Raw genomic sequence first — 16,223 nt, 5'->3', positions numbered from 1 at the left:
ATAGGTGGCCAAATCCAACATTGAAGAAAGGAGCCAAATCACGCTCGACGCAGAAAATCATGCAAGAACCAGGACCAGGACCAGGACATGCCCAATCCCCCGCATGGAGAAATCTGTAGTAGCAGTAGAGACAGCAGAAACGCAGCCAGAGCCGGCCTATGATTTGACAGAGGCGAGCCGTCGTGAGCCCGGCTACGGGCCAATCATTGACGGGGCGAGGCCATTTCGAACAACGCAACGCTCTGGTGAGCTTGCCAACGCATCACCGCATTGCGAGTGGTCTGTGTGTAGCCATTGAAGTATCCTTCACATCCTACTCCCTCGCACCATTGCCTTCTTCCCCTTCTTCCATTCCACTCCTACAATTGACGTCTCTCCCACGGTCTTATCAATCGTCTACATAAACATCTTTTTTGGGTCCCCCCTTTCTGTGGTTCCTGCTGCGAGCTGTTGAAGTCGAAGCTCAATACAACACCGAATTCAGCTCTGCTCCCGTGAAGCGACCTTCTCCACCTGCACCTTAACTGGACCCTCCCCCTGGCACGCACTGGTTGCTACCGATGTCAACAAGGGGGATCTTGGACTTCTCCCATCGTACCGTCTCTTGGCCCCAAAGTGGACATCCGAGCTGGATTCCACACATGCCAGTCTACAAGTCAACCTGATCGAAGTCATGCCTCGAAATAAGTCGTATCGTCATTAATGAGCTCTGAGAGCCGCCTATCATTTGCGCCTAAATACACCGAGGCCTCATGCCTGCTATGGTATCCGCCCGTACACCCACAAAACTAGACACACCTGCTTAGATATTCGACCCATCTACTAATAAAAGTCGATTCCGAGCCGTTGTCTTCCAAGCAAAACCCTCTCAGGCGCTGGAAATAGCACCACCACTACTGCACCGCCATGTCTGGCCGAAAGCAACGGCAAACTCAATATGGCGGGGTCGGTAAAGGAAATATCAATGCCAAAGCGTGAGTCTCCAGAAAGCTGCACTGACTTTCAGCGGGTTTCCCAGCTTCCACTCGCGAGAGAACTTATATATTATGGATCGTCGCCGAGGTGAACCGTCTTTATATCGCAAATCTCATAATCGTCGTTACATGCGCCATGGCCGTTACCGAAAATCTTCCGGGTGCTGCTGATCATGAAAGTGACACAAACAGAGACCGAGGGAATATGAAGTCGCAGCGGGCGCTTGAGGGCGTTCATCTCGCAAACTTCATTAACCATTGGATGACAGCATCGAGGTTGGTCTCCTCTTTGGCACTGATGCCGTAACAGGACACCTCACGGTTGCCTATGACTTTCAACGACAAGGCCTCGATCAACTCGTCGACACTCAACTTGTTGGGCAAGTCCGACTTGTTACCGAGCACGAGCAAAGGGATTCCCTGAAGGCTAGGCTGCGACATCAGCGAGTGCAGCTCGTCCTTTGCTTGAGGAAGGAGAGCCTGATCTGCGATATCGACAATGAACACAATGGCGTCTACGCCACGACAATACCGTTCCCACATCGGGCGAAACCGCGGCTGGCCTCCAAGATCCCAGCATTTCAGTGTGACATGGCCGCGTTGTACCTTTTTCATATTGAAGCCCACTGTGGGTATAGAGCTATACGGCCGTTCATTAGCGCCAGTTCTGAAGGATAGCACATGCGCGGGGACATGGAAGCGTTGACATGGACATGTCTTCGCCTCAAGAGAACAAGGTGTGGTCAGGCTTACTCGATCGTGAACTCCCCACCCTGCAAAAAACCAATCGGCAACGGTCAGCGGCTCGGCTCAAATCGCCCAACAGGATCATTTCAACTCACCGATAAGACGCGCAGCAAGGACGTTTTGCCGGCGTTCTGCAGACCGATCATCGTCACGTCCATCTCGGTTGCCCTATGAGAAGTCAGTCAGAGTCGGCAGCGTCTTTGGCGACTTGGCAGAGGTCACGATGTTGCAGGCGGCGGTGAAGACTTTTGTGCCATGTGACGTGACCCCGCGACGCAGATTCATAGTACTAACCAGAAGGTCCGGAGCAACCAGTCGTACACCTTTCGGAATAAGCCCGCCATGGCGAAGAGGTGACGTAAAATGAGCCTGCTGGTCTATCTGGAGATGCAGGCGAGAGGCAGAAGTGTAATTATCCTTTTTTTTCTGTTCGAAAATGAAGAACTTGTATCAATGAAGGTGTTTCTCGGTCAAGGTCTCCGAGAAATCGGTTTGCGCCTGTGTGTGTCGTTAGGCTGGATCCCAGGGAACGCGCGGTGGGGAAGCGCTGGCAAATGCTAGACGAGGTGTTCGCTAGACGAATGTTAAATAGCTGCGCTCGGTTGCTGTGATGGCGTTGGAAATTAGGAAATCAAATGTCTTGTATGACGAACAGATAATGAAGGCATGCAACATTGAACATTCTCTTTCGCAGCGGCCGCTCAGCAGGTAGGTATCGATGAGGGGTGGTGAGCAGGCCCAGCCCAGGAGCGACCAGTTCGCGCGCAAAAGCGACCCTAGCCCGAAAGCTGTGGTGGTACGTACGGGACCAGTGACAGAGTACCGAGTACCCAGAGTAGCCTATGTAACCTGGTCGCTGATCGAGCTTGAGACCTGTCCGCTTAGGACGACGGGGGGTTGAAAGTGAAATTGCTAGGTACTGGCCATCAATCGTGACGAGGTGCGAGTAGCCAGAAGTCACGGGAAGAAAGAGGGTCGTATTGGGAATCCCCACCATCAGCTTCGCACAAGCAGAAAGATGAGCCGTGCTCCGGGAAGCCCAGATAGTCGTCGAGCGGGAACTGATGGAGTTGGCCTGGCACTTGACGAAGCAAAGCGGCGGCTAAGCCAGTGAAAATACGTACTGCGATGGGACGGGCTGGGGTTCTCATTCGCTGCAAGGTTTCACCGTGGCCCCGCTGAGCTTGATGGATAGGTGGTGATGTATGTGCGTTAGTTAGTAGGTTAGGTAGGTAGGTGCTGTTGTGGGAGAGGCCCAGCAGCAGGTGGCAGGCCGGACAGGCAATCAGGCCCAGGTGGGTGTGGTCAAATGTTTACCTCCTAGCGCGGGAAAGGACATGTAAGGGCGGTTGGAACCATGCTTGGAGTCCCTCTGAAGCCCGGCGAAGGGTGTAAGCGAAGAATCTCTTCAAGAAAGCAGTGAGGCCGGGGTCCCCTTGCGGTTGTCAGTGGCCCGGCGAGCGGCGGGCGGCGGCGGTGGCTGCAGTAGATAGCCTTATGGTTCGCTGTGTCTTGGAGGTAGCTTGCGACTCATTAGTTGGGGGTTCGTGGAAAAGGAACCTGTAAATGATGGTTGGATGTTTGGTGAAAGGAACCGGTATGATGTTCCATCCCCAAGTCCCTTGCGGCAAGAGCAGCGGGTAAAACGACCGTTCGGCAGAGACAGTACACCTCCGACCATCAAGAAATTGGACAAATGGTGTAGACCAGATATTGCTGCTTATTGATTGTACTCATCTCGAGGTCACAAGGAATGTGGCAGTTCTGTGCTTGCATGCAGGGACACGGCGATCAAGTCTTTTTTCTTCCCCTAGTTGGTCTCCGACTTGCTTTCGGCTGTCAAGGATTCTCCGCATCCAAGAGGCCTCTCGGGGTGTATCGTCCACTTACACAAACGCCAATAATAAGCTTGCCATCCATGGAATGCAATCTGCCTTGCGCTTTGGAAACCGGCTCTGGCCTGACTGGTATCAGGCTTGACACTATGTGAGATTTGGTCGCACAAGGAGAACAGACGAAGGTGACAGGTACCCAGTCGTGCAAGAGAACACAAGATGTTTGTCCGTCCGGGGAGCCGGCACCAGATAGCGGCGGCCTGCACAGGCGTCCCAATGCCAGTACCTAGTACTGTACAACCGAGAAGTCACACACTGCCTGGGGTAGGGTTAAGGCCCAGGCAGCCAGGCAGCTCTAGATTGATAGGTTGGCGTTCGCTCGTTTCTTAAGGTCTCAATGTTGATTGCGACTGAGGCAAGGCAGAATGGGCAAGAGATGACCAGACATGTTAGCATCTTTCAAACACGGCCACGGTGAGAGGGGAAAGGGGTTGGCGAAGGTCGGAGCGGCCCTTGGGCTCACGAATTCCAAGCATCATTCACCTTTCAGAACGCCATCTCGACACACAGAAGAGAGAGAGAGAGAGAGAGAGAGAGAGAGAGAGAGAGAGAGAGCCGCAGCTGCGGGCCAGAGGTCAGGTATCACTACAACAACCGAGATCCATGCATTTGTTCCCAATGGCCATACTTGCTTGACCAGCAGACCACACTCTAGGAGGCTTATAGACCACTCATCCGTGCGAGACCCTCAAGCTACGACGTACAGGCATACTGCAAACATCGCGTGAGATTGCAGCCCAATGACGCCTATGTACACTTCCACAGCCTATGCCGGTCGCGCATGTTGCCTGCTTTGCCGAGATACCACTAAGGAGGCTCAGATCAGATCATGGGCAACATTCGTAAGATGGTGGGGGAGAAATTGATAACAGCCATTGAAGTTTAGGTGGGCTACCCCAACACCGCGATATACATTGGCATGAGGTCAACGCTAGGCAGCAGAGGAAGCTTGATTCGTAGATTCCCCGGGAGCATCTTGATTCGACTCTCCGAATCTTGACTACAGACCTAAGTGTGTATGTATCTATGTCAGCCCTCGCTGCCTGGCCCTCCAGACCACGCTGCCAGCATCTTGGTTGGCTCAAACTCTGCCCTTCAAACTCCCAAGAGCTAGCAGCCGTTTCTAGGTACATACTGGTGCATTTCGGGATGCCATACTTGCTGGCTCGTAGCAATTACCCTCCTATTTAAAAGGCAGCTTTATATATCGACGTGACGAAGAATCTCTAGCTATATGTAAGAGGGCGGTAGTGAAAAGCCACATAGTGGCATCCGAAGGAGAGACTTCATAGAATTTGCCTACCAACACTGGGTATCGACAGGTATGGTTTTCAAAATTACGTCCTGTAGAAGCCAACATGGTATGCATCATTGAGTGCATCTTGACTTCTGCATCAATTAATACCTGCTTTTCCTCATGCTGCATCGTAGGCGATGCCGTAACCACAAAACTACTGCCACTACTAGTAGGCACAGGCCATGTTACGTGCCTACTGAATTGGAATTCAGTAGGCGTTAAAACCCTGGGACACACTAAAAGTCCTGGGACAGTTGATTTAGGTGGAAAATGGGCCCCCACTCGGAGCTCGGTCGAAATTGACCAGATTCGGATTTTGGTAACAAAATATGCTTTTATTAAATATTAAAATAAGTAAAATAGATAAAAATAAGCATTATCTATATAAAATATTCTATTTTAAAAGAGCTATTTAAATATATTCACAGTTATTTTATGTATTTTTTATTCATTAAATCATTCTATTTTTTATATGTTGGAAATACGAAATATAAGCGTTTCCCTGCTAAAATTAACTGTCCCAGGACTTTTGGCGTGTCCCAAGGTTTTGACGCCTACTGAATTCCAATTCAGTAGGCACGTAACATGGCCTGTGCCTACTAGTAGGCATGTAGGCAATGGGGGTTGCCGACTTCGTATATCCACTGGCCGTAGTGAAAAGACTACCGCGTTGCGGGGCACTTTCCCGGCAGCGTCGGGGTTTAGATAAGAGCATTTACATTGGCTTATCGCAGGAAACTTTTTATTTTATTTTTCGGATGGTCCTTGGAAGTTGTACCCCGAATTGCCAGAGACTCCAGATACCAAGTTCCGACTTCGACTCCGCAAGCCTTGCCATTGAAAGTCCTAGTGGCCTTTCTTCATACTGCATTGGATTCGGATGCATGTTTAAGCTCCCTGCCTGAATCATCTCGGCGCAATTCGCCGACAAAACATCACCATGGCGCCCGCGCCGACCAGCACAAGCTGGGACCACGAATACAACACCCTGCGTCGCCAAAAGCTCTTTACAGACCCGCCGACAGATCGCTCTGCCTACCCTCTGCTCCAGATTGCCGTCGACCCCCATATCGAGTCTTTTGACGCCATCTTTGAGGAAGGCGGTCTTATCGACAAGGGCCTTGCCGATATCGACACAAGAACATACCTGGACGGTGATGATAGATCACCCTTGGCCTCAAGGAATCGACTCTCGATCAAGTACAAGGGCGTACACGTGCAAAAGTCACAAGTTCCGCCCTCCAACAAGTTTGCCAAGAACCGCGAGATTCTCCCTGCAGAGTGTAGGGAGCGGCACGTCACCTACAGAGGGAAACTTGCCGCCACGTTTGAGTACAGAATCAACGATGGCGAGGCAAGGGAATTCACCCGAGAATTGGGCCAGATGCCTTTGATGGTCAAGGTAAGATCAGATCAAGAGAGAGTTTGTTGTGGGCAATGCAGTCAGTACTAATGCGCTTTCGACTAGTCCAAGTTCTGTCACCTCAGAAACAACAGTCCCGCACAGCTTGTTGCACGAAAGGAGGAATCCGAAGAGCTAGGAGGATACTTCATCGTCAATGGCATCGAGAAGATTATTCGACTTCTTCTTGTGAACCGAAGAAACTTTCCCCTGGCCATTGAGCGTCCCAGCTTCCAGAACCGTGGTCCCAGCTATACCTCTTACGGCATCATTATTAGATCTGTACGCCCCGACGAGACATCTCAGACCAACAACCTTCATTACCTGAACGACGGCAATGTCACGTTCAGGTTTTCTTGGCGCAAGTCCGAGTACCTTGTCCCGGTTTTGATGATCCTCAAAGCTCTTGTTGAGACAAACGATCGCGAAATCTTCGAGGGACTGGTTGGCTCGCCTGACTCCAAAGGTATCAAGAACACCTTCCTTACAGACAGAGTCGAACTCTTGCTGCGAACCTATAAAACGTATGGTTTGTATACCAAGGAGCAGACCCGGGCCTATCTTGGAGAAAAGTTCCGACCCGTTCTTGGTGTATCGGAGACTCTATCCAACTATGAGGCAGGAACCGAGTTCTTGCGGAAGATTGTACTGGTCCATTTGGGCAACGTCAACGTCACCGAGAAGCAGGACTCTGACAAGTTCCGTCTGCTTCTTCTCTCTATTCGAAAACTCTATGCCCTTGTGGCCGGCGAATGCGCCGTGGATAATCCCGATGCTGCACAAAACCAGGAGATTCTGCTCGGTGGCTTTTTGTACGGTATGATCATCAAGGAACGCCTTGATGAACTCCTATCAACTGGTGTGCGGGCCTCGCTGCGGGATTACTTCAGGAGGAATCCGGCAAGAACCTTCACGTCGCAGGAGTTTGGCAAGGACTTCCCCATGAAAATATTCCAAAAGACAACCGAGAATCTTGGTGAGATGCTGCAGTACTTCTTGTCTACTGGCAATCTGAACTCTCAGTCTGGCTTGGATTTACAGCAAGTGTCTGGTTTTACGGTCGTGGCCGAGAAGCTGAACTTTTTGCGTTTCATCAGTCACTTCCGCATGGTGCATCGTGGTAGCTTCTTCGCCCAGCTGAAGACGACCACTGTCCGCAAACTGCTCCCCCGAATCTTGGGGTTTCCTTTGCCCTGTGCATACGCCTGATGGATCTCCATGTGGTCTTCTTAACCATCTGGCTCACAAATGCAAGATTATGACGAAAGCAGTCGATGCCTCAGCCATTCCAGCACTTGCTGCAGAGCTTGGAGTTGTTAGTACCTCTTCGGCTGCCACTGACGAGAGTGTTCCTGTCATGCTTAATGGTCGAATACTTGGGTGGTGCAAACCTGCCGAATCGCGAAGAATTGCTGACACTTTCCGATATTGGAAAGTGGAGGGTTCTCATGGTGTTCCGCTGCACCTTGAAATTGGCTACGTTCCTGCCTCCAACGGTGGCTCCTATCCTGGCATTTACATGTCCTCAGAGCCGGCCAGGATGACCAGGCCTGTCAAGTATCTGCCTCTTGAGAAGGAGGATTTCGTCGGTCCACTTGAGCAGCCTTACATGTCAATTGCTTGCACAGAGCCAGAAGTCGTCTCCGGCGAATCAACCCATGTGGAGTTCGATCCGACCAACATGCTGTCCATTCTGGCCAACATGACGCCGTTTTCAGACTTCAACCAATCGCCCAGAAACATGTACCAATGTCAAATGGGTAAACAAACCATGGGAACTCCTGCTACAGCGTTACGCTACCGAACCGACAACAAGATGTATCGCATTCAAACTGGACAAACACCAGTTGTCCGTTCGCCCTTACATAATGCTTACGGGTTCGACAATTTCCCTAACGGCTTCAATGCGGTGGTTGCTGTCATCTCCTATACTGGATACGATATGGACGACGCTATGATTATCAACAAATCGGCCCACGAACGCGGCTTTGGCCACGGCACTATCTACAAGGTGAAGAAGATAACTCTGAAGGAGGAGAGCAGATCGAAGAACACCAAGGGTGTACAGAAACTTTTTGGATTCGCCCCTGGAGGTCCTGTAAAGGGTTCTGCTCAGACCATGCTGGACAATGACGGTCTACCTCACGTTGGAAGAATGGTGCAGGAGGGCGATGTCATTTGTGCCTGGCACACCGTCACAGCAGATTACAGTGGCAACTTGGTGAACAGAGACGGCCAAACGCATTTCGAGAAGTACAAGGATTCGGAGGTCGGCTTCATTGAAGAGGTCCGCCTGCTTGGCAGCGAGACTGGCAACGAACCCGCGCAGACCATCTCCATCAAGTTCCGCATCCCTCGATCTCCTGTTATTGGTGACAAGTTCTCCTCACGTCACGGGCAGAAAGGTGTGGCTTCTCAGAAATGGCCAGCTATTGATATGCCGTTTTCGGAATCGGGCATTCAGCCGGACATTATCATCAACCCTCACGCTTTCCCTTCTCGTATGACAATTGGTATGTTCGTGGAGTCGCTGGCTGGTAAAGCTGGCTGTCTTCACGGCTTGGCGCAGGAGTCCACCCCGTTCCGGTTTGACGAAGAAAACACCGCTGGCGACTACTTTGGCCACCAGTTGAAGATGGCGGGGTACAACTACCATGGAAACGAGCCAATGTATTCTGGAATTACTGGCGAAGAGCTTGCTGCAGACATTTACATTGGTGTTGTCTACTACCAACGCCTGCGACACATGGTTAACGACAAGTACCAAGTCCGAACGACTGGTCCCGTTGTGTCCACCACCGGCCAGCCGATCAAGGGAAGAAAACGCGGTGGTGGTATCCGTGTGGGAGAGATGGAGCGCGATGCTTTACTCGCTCACGGCACTGCCTTCCTTCTCCAGGACCGTTTGATGAACTGTTCGGATTACTCGCGGTCATGGATCTGCAGGAAGTGCGGCTCCTTCCTGTCGGTGCAACCGACGGTGTCGCCGTTTGTGACCAAGAAGAAGATGGTCAGCACGGTTCGCTGCCGAAACTGCGCGGTCCGGCTGGATCAGATGAAGGACGGGGAAATGGCCAAGATCACGGGTGAGATCTGGGAAGACGGCCAGGGCAACCAGTGGGTGGGCGGCGAAGACACGACGCTGGTGGCGGTGCCTGGCGCTTTGAAGTATCTTGATGTTGAACTGGCCGCCATGGGGGTGAAGCTCAAGTACCGCGTTGATCCCAAAGACGCGACACGAAGGGGTCCTCTGGTTCAGACAAAATGGGATGGACTCGCATCGGGCAGGAAAGCCGACAGCCAGCAGCCCGCACTTGTTGCAGCATAATCGGGAAGTGTATGTGTCTTATCGGAGCAGCATGAACAGGCGTTGAAAAAGAGAAGGGTCATTTAAGTTTGGTTTTATATCACGATAGAATTTTACGTAACGTGGTTTACTACTGGGTCGGTTATATCACTTCGCCGGTCACTTAAAAACACACGTAAAAACGCCCGTGCGTAACCGTGCACTTTAACAGATTTTAATTAAAATAAAACGAAATTTTAATATATAGTTTACTTTAATGTAAATAAAGGAAAGGTATTTTTTATATTTTTCTACTTAATTTATTACGCTTTAACGTATTAACTCTTTTAAATTAAATAATTAAAATCTTTTAAAAAATATATTAAAATAAATTATATAATTAATATTAAAACTTTTAAAACCCGATTAAAATTAATTAAAAATTCATCGAAATGCACGCTTTTTAAAAATCGTAAAATAAGTGTATATTCGAATGACCGGCGAAGTGATATGACCGACCCAGTGGTAAACCACGTTAGCCCAGCCTTGTAGATTTAGAATAATGAATCTACCATGGCTGAAGGTACTTGAAGAGGCAGCCATTGCTGCAATCGCTTACGAAGTCTCTCGAGATCATCTAATGACAGTATCCAAGATCGTGTCTAGCCTAGCCTGCGGAGTCGACTCTTGCTTGCGGGGGCCGAATGCGTAATCCTTGCTATCGGGTAATGTTGATTGAAACCCCTGAAAAGGATAGCCAGAGTATAGGAAGTCGAAAATCGGAAGTCGGAAGCGGGATCCAAGGAAGTAAGATTGCACGTATGCATGGTCTTAGGTAGGTACTATACCCAGAATATAATTGATAGTCTTTCGACAGTAAGTATCCATAATATATATACCATCGATATCTCCACGACGGAGAGCCCAATACCAAAGAGTGCAACCCCTCGGCCGGGCAAAGATCCACATGGGCAGCATCTGATGGCGATAATGAAATATGCAGGTACACATGCATTGGGATAGCGCAATGGTTCCCGGATACGGGGCTGGATGCTTGTGGTTTAGTGGGCTTCTGGTTCTGTCTAGCAGCTCGCCAGGACGAGACGGCGGGTGGGTCATACTCATAATAACGGTTTGAGCGGGATGGACAATTGATGTCAAATCGCACTCCCACGCAGCGTCGCAGCAGTGCTGCAGCACTCCCACCGTCGCAGCGCACAAGCTGACAGAGGCTGGCAATAGTTGGGATGAACCCGACTAGCGGGCTCTTCAACCGATTGTTATGTTATGTTTCTTAGGCGCCCAGGCGTCTTGGAAGGCTTACACAGCCACGCTGCCCTGATACTTTTCGGTTTCAGCAGCCTTGAAAGGCTTGCCTCCAGCCTATTTGCAGCGTACGGAATATGCCTGGCGCACCAAGTCGTAGTTAGCATGGAAAAGGTCCCCGAAAGCCAGCTGCCGCTAGTCACGATGGTCACTTGGCTCTGAGGGCCCCCCCAGACGGCTCTTGGAAGCCTTGGCGCCTCTTCACGCAGCTAGGGGAGGTCGAGGGAGCTTGGCAAAAGGGAGCGTCCAGGCAGATCAAAGCAGCATCCTGGTCGCTCCGCTCCAGCTAATTGCGACCGCCCTCAGGATTCGGTTTGATTGTGGGTGGTACAGCAGATTGATGCACCGCTGGCTGGCTACTCTCTCTCTCTCTCTCTTCTCGCTTTCTGTTTCTCTCGCTCACAATCCTTTTTTGCCAAAACAAAAGAGAGCCTATCGTGGACCCCCTCCCTTCTCGTGGCAATTCGGGGCTACCGACTCTCTTTTATTTGTTGTTTGTTATCTATTTTGATTTTTCGTCCCGAAAGCAGGCCCGGACTGTCGTCGAGGTTGGGCTCGTGATCTTTTAAAGTTCTCGTAATTATCGCTACGGTGTTTACCCCTCGACGGGAGTAATCAGAAAGACATCTCGGCTTACAAACAAACCAAAACGGTTTTATCTCCTTGGTTGGTCTATGGCCAACAGTCGCTCCTTTTACCCTGCCCCCTTCTCGATTGCGACTTGCTGAAGGCGCCTTTGTGTGTGCATTTTCCGCCAATTCCTCGCCCGACGCTCATTACGTGCATCGCCTTAGCACTCACTTCCTTCGACCACACGTGCGCCTCCTGGTCTGCACTTTCGGTTGGATCCTATTGCTGGAAAAACGCCGCCATTCGCTTGTTTGCTTCTGGGCACTCCTTGGCCCATTACTGGCTTTGGCGCATCGGCTTGTCCCACGACCTCACCAACTTCGCAGCCCGGCATACCTTGTTCGCTGCATGCGTTACTTCGCGAGTAACCCGAAAGCCAAATCCCGCGCTCACGCCACCCGTCTCTCAACTCTGACGGCCATTGGAGGATGGAGAGGGAGCGATCGATTTGAATTTTAACCGTCGAACGCGCAACTACTACCGCAACATTCTTGTGTATTCTTTTTAACCGACTTCGACATCTTCTGGGAGACCAAGCGGTACCCACGGGTTCGACGACACCATGCCTCACATAGGCTCCGTAATGGAGCGGAGCCTGGTGCCCGAGAGGAGCATCGGGGAGGCCCTGATGAGCTTGGCGGCAAGGAGTGTAGCAGCCGGCTTCATGAAACGGGATGCCATAGGCGATGCGAAGGGCCAAGTCATGGATGTGCAAAAGGCCTTCTCGAGCTGGGACAACTGCATGGCGGCAGTATACTGCAAGTAAGCGCTGCCCCTTCGACAAACCTATTCTATGTGCTTCGGTGTTGACTAACATTATGCGCGCAGATGGCCCGTGATCGGAGTTATCATATTGGGGGGCTTGATCCTTTTCTCCATCATTTGGTGTTGCGTTCGGTGCCTGTGCTGCGGCCTTTCGTGCTGCTGCTCATGCTTCCGGTGTCTCAAGTGTTGTGGAAACTGTTGCGGTTGCTGCGATTCGCCCCAGCAAAAGAGCAAATACCTCGACGATCCTTTCATCCCGCCACATCACGCCGAAAACCAGGCCTACCGATCCCAGGCTCCCATGTACGCCCCCACAATGGCCCCTACGATGGTCCCCGCAGCCGCTCCGTCTTTCGACAAGTCTGAGCCACCGCAGTACGCCGAATTCGACTCCGGAAAGAAAGGCGGAGGCGACGAGTTGCCGCAGATGCCCAGCTGGGAGGGAGCATCGTCGAAGCAGGTCCTGATTGAAGAGGACGCTGTCGAGCTGGAGACAATAAAGAAGCCGGAACCAGCGCAAAACGCTCCCATGATGGCTGGTGGTGGAGTCTCTCTGGGCGGTGTTTCCCCTGCTAACGGCAACAGCCCGTACGGACCGCCCTCGCAGGTTGGACCCAACGGGTACATGGGTGCGGCCCAGCCACAAAACAACATGTATGGCATGAACGGAAATGGAAGTGGCCAGGTTTACAACGACGGTTACAACAATGGGAGTTACGGCCAAGTGCCCCGCGACAACATGAACCAAGGCTATGGTAACCAGCCATACGGCGACCAAAGCGGCAGTCAAGGCTATGACCAGGGCTACGGGATGCCGGCCGGCGCAGCCGCTGCTGCAGGCGCCATGGGTCAGGGGAGACGCACACCGCACCAGGACTACAACAACAGCGCTGGTGGCTACGGCGCTCCGCAGGCTGCCCAGGGTTATCCCCAGTCTCGAACCCCTAGGCCGTACGAGGACTACTCCCGTAGTATAACGCCTTCGAATGCTGCATACGGCACTGCCCCTCCTGCTCGCCACCCCACACCGCAAGGCAACGGGCCCTACGGAGGAAGTCCCGCCAGGTTGAGGACTCCGGCGCCGCAACAACAAGCTGACGGTTACAACAACCCGACAGGGTACAACCAGGGTGGATACGGCGCCACAGACCCACGTATGAGGGCATCTCCCGCGCCGCTGCAACAACAACAGAGTGGATATAGCCAGGGCGGTGGCTACGGTGGTTACGGCGAGAGATCGCAAACACCCAATAGCTACGCCCGCCAGCAGCCCGGACCCGGAGCTCGGCGGCAGAACACATATGATGTGACGCCGCAGACAGCACGCGCCCCCCCGCAACGCTCCTACACCGACGTGCCGCCCCCGGTTTCGCCCTTCCAGAACACGGGCGGCTTCGACTTTACGTCGTCGGGCTACTCGGGCACGGGCGATAGCGCGAGCCCGCCGCCGCAAGCGGCCAACGGCGGAACAGCTTACCCCGGATATCGAGCTTATAAGCCCGCAGTATAAACACAAACAAAAGAAGAAAAAAAACAAGACGGGCCTACTAAGCGACAGGAACGCAGGGCGTTTGTTGGGCTCTAGGACATTTCCCATTTTCCCCATTCTGTCGTGATCAGGGGGATCGGGCTCCTCGAGACCAGAAATGTTATGATATCTAAATAAATAAAAGAAAGAGAAAGAAAGAAAAGATAAGCCCGTGGCTTTACCCTGTTGTTGATATGTTCGAATCGCAACCCCCTCCTGCTTGTTTTGTTTGTACATTACCTCCCAGGGCTTCTGAGGATGGATCTACGGGAGCAAGGGGTGACTACGGGGTTTTGGAAATCAACGGAAGAAGAGGCATCTTTCAGAAGATAACTTGGCGTTCTTGGGCGTCCTGGAGTAAAAACGCGGCTGGATGATTGGGTTACGCATACATACATACCTACCCAAGGAGGGTAGCAAGGGTAATCTGGTGGGTGTGCTCGTTTGTCTGGTTTCTTCGATCACGTATCCGATTTGGGGCATTGGCTTCTGTTTCAATATCTTTGCATGGGCACTTGCATGGAATCCAGCATTGCCAACATACAACATAGCATACATTCTTAATAAATATGCTAACATGTAACATTTGTATTTGCATTTCTATCGTGGCATTGTGGTCTTCTATATAGTATATACCCAGCAAGATATTGACTAAGCCGAACCCCCTATTCAGCTATCAGAGAAAAGGGGCATATCTAGAGCACATTGAGGCTTTGCCGTAATAAAGGAGACCCTGTACCTACAAATGCTTCAGTATTTCGACACAGGTCCTGCATCGCTTGGCAAGTGCAGCGATAGCTTTGAGCCGTCCAATTTGGTTGGACTGTTCCCGAACAAAAATGTGCAACTTGTGATAAACTCCCCTATATACAATGACGCAGTAATGTCATAATACCAAAGCCTCCTGCCCAGGATAAACGAGAAAACTACTGAAACGCCTTACTGTATGCTGATGAAAAACGCAGATACACCCCCTTTTTTACTCATGCGGGACCATCTCCTTCTGTAAGAGCTTTCCTCTACCCAGATGTGTCCTGCTGCTTCCCGTTATCGTGTGGCCATCCACGTCCGGGTTGTACTCATCACTGCTGACCTTGGGTCCCTTCTTGGGCTCGTTTCGCTTAGATTCCTGGGCCCGCTTAAATTCCTGAGACCGTGATAAGCGGACATCGTCACTGTTCTCGCTGCCTGACGCCACGTCGTCGTCGCTGTCCGCCAGTGCGTCGTCGAATCGGCTCCTATCATGGTCGGGGTCCTCCGTAGGCAGCCTCTCGTGGTCGGTTTCCTGCTTCTTAATAAACCCGTCGATAATGTAGTATTGCATGCCGTTCATGATGAGCGGGAACAGCATCATCACAAAGACGATCTGCAGGCGCTCATTGCCCTCTGTCCAACCCAACGCCCAGTCGCCAATACGAGATATCCAGGGCAGCACCAAAAAGAGGATCAGGACACAGATCTTCATGCCGAAGAGCCCGCAGAAGTATATAAGCGACTGCTTGAGCCACCAAAGCGCATTGGGCGGACGGCCATAGTACCCCGACTGGATAGACTCGGCCGGCTTGCCAAAGGGCGTGTACGACGCAAGGCCAGTGATCACACGCAGCAGGATGATGAGGATGGGAATGCCCACTGTTGTCTAGTGTCGTGCGAACATGTTAGCTAGTGTCCCTAGGCCGAAGGTTATGCCCGGTGTCAATGCATATGCAACTTACGTCAATGGCTAAATTTAGCAGGTAAAAGGAGCATGGATTGGGCGTATAAGGGTCATCATCCCTCCTCAGCAGCCTCGCGACGGTCTGGACATTCGTTGGCTCCAACTTGACCGAGAAGCGGCCGCTGGTGAGCATGGACATGAATACATTGGCGATGTGCACCAGGACGCTGCCAAACACCTGCTTGGACGCATCGAAGAACCAGATCTTGACAGGCCGCTGGGGCCGCTCCCGCCATCGCTTGTAGACCAGAGACATCAGGGCCAGTCCACCCAGGGCCAGTTGCACCAGCAGTGCGAAGGGCCCCAACAGCCTGCACTCGCCTTGCCCGCCGCTCGGCTCGTCGGCGACAGCTGCGGATATCGCCGTGGTCGCAGCAGCGGCGAGGGCGGTGGTCGTCGCCGAAGCGAGCATGCCGATCGCTTGTGAGGTGGGGTGGCCAGCGGCCAGAGTTGCGGTGGCTATCGCGGTCGCGGCATCGTGAAGTGCGGTAGGAGGGCCGTCTACCATCAGATTTGGTGACATTTGCAGGGAGTCGTCGAGGCGACTAGCGGCTGCAGCGATAACGAGAATACACGCTATATAGTTGCAGAGCTGTAGTGTCAGGAATGATGAGGACAAGACGAGGCGAGACGAGACAAGACAAGACAGGAGTTAA

At 52.0% G+C, this 16,223-nt stretch overlaps 4 protein-coding genes across 4 annotated transcripts; 2 read left to right on the top strand and 2 right to left on the bottom strand.

The window, feature by feature from the left end:
- Nucleotides 1-1,208: 1,208 nt before the first annotated feature.
- PG986_007690 (uncharacterized protein) lies at nucleotides 1,209-2,111 on the bottom strand (the record flags this gene model as incomplete). The annotated part of the gene is made up of 4 exons (XM_066843912.1): nucleotides 2,016-2,111; nucleotides 1,817-1,889; nucleotides 1,728-1,747; nucleotides 1,209-1,614 (listed from the first exon to the last, which is right to left on the bottom strand). Exons 1-4 carry the CDS (start codon nucleotides 2,063-2,065, stop codon nucleotides 1,209-1,211), a joined length of 549 nt encoding a protein of 182 aa, XP_066700024.1. The 5' UTR covers nucleotides 2,066-2,111.
- A 3,742-nt stretch (nucleotides 2,112-5,853) lies between these two features.
- On the top strand, nucleotides 5,854-9,643 carry PG986_007689 (DNA-directed RNA polymerase I subunit RPA2; the record flags this gene model as incomplete). The annotated part of the gene is made up of 3 exons (XM_066843911.1): nucleotides 5,854-6,315; nucleotides 6,382-7,467; nucleotides 7,571-9,643. 3 exons carry the CDS (start codon nucleotides 5,854-5,856, stop codon nucleotides 9,641-9,643), a joined length of 3,621 nt encoding a protein of 1,206 aa, XP_066700023.1.
- Nucleotides 9,644-12,119: 2,476 nt separating this feature from the next.
- Nucleotides 12,120-13,832, top strand: PG986_007688 (uncharacterized protein; the record flags this gene model as incomplete). The annotated part of the gene is made up of 3 exons (XM_066843910.1): nucleotides 12,120-12,319; nucleotides 12,386-12,392; nucleotides 12,546-13,832. 3 exons carry the CDS (start codon nucleotides 12,120-12,122, stop codon nucleotides 13,830-13,832), a joined length of 1,494 nt encoding a protein of 497 aa, XP_066700022.1.
- A 997-nt stretch (nucleotides 13,833-14,829) lies between these two features.
- Nucleotides 14,830-16,090, bottom strand: PG986_007687 (vacuolar membrane protein-domain-containing protein; the record flags this gene model as incomplete). The annotated part of the gene is made up of 2 exons (XM_066843909.1): nucleotides 14,830-15,489; nucleotides 15,566-16,090. 2 exons carry the CDS (start codon nucleotides 16,088-16,090, stop codon nucleotides 14,830-14,832), a joined length of 1,185 nt encoding a protein of 394 aa, XP_066700021.1.
- Nucleotides 16,091-16,223: the final 133 nt, after the last annotated feature.

The sequence above is a fragment of the Apiospora aurea genome (genome assembly GCF_038362705.1).
Source record: "Apiospora aurea strain CBS 24483 chromosome Unknown utg000005l_segment0_segment0, whole genome shotgun sequence".
In the NCBI taxonomy this organism is placed as follows: domain Eukaryota; kingdom Fungi; phylum Ascomycota; class Sordariomycetes; order Amphisphaeriales; family Apiosporaceae; genus Apiospora; species Apiospora aurea.
Note: the sequence above shows the minus strand (reverse complement) of the source record. Positions and strands in the feature narration are given on the sequence as shown.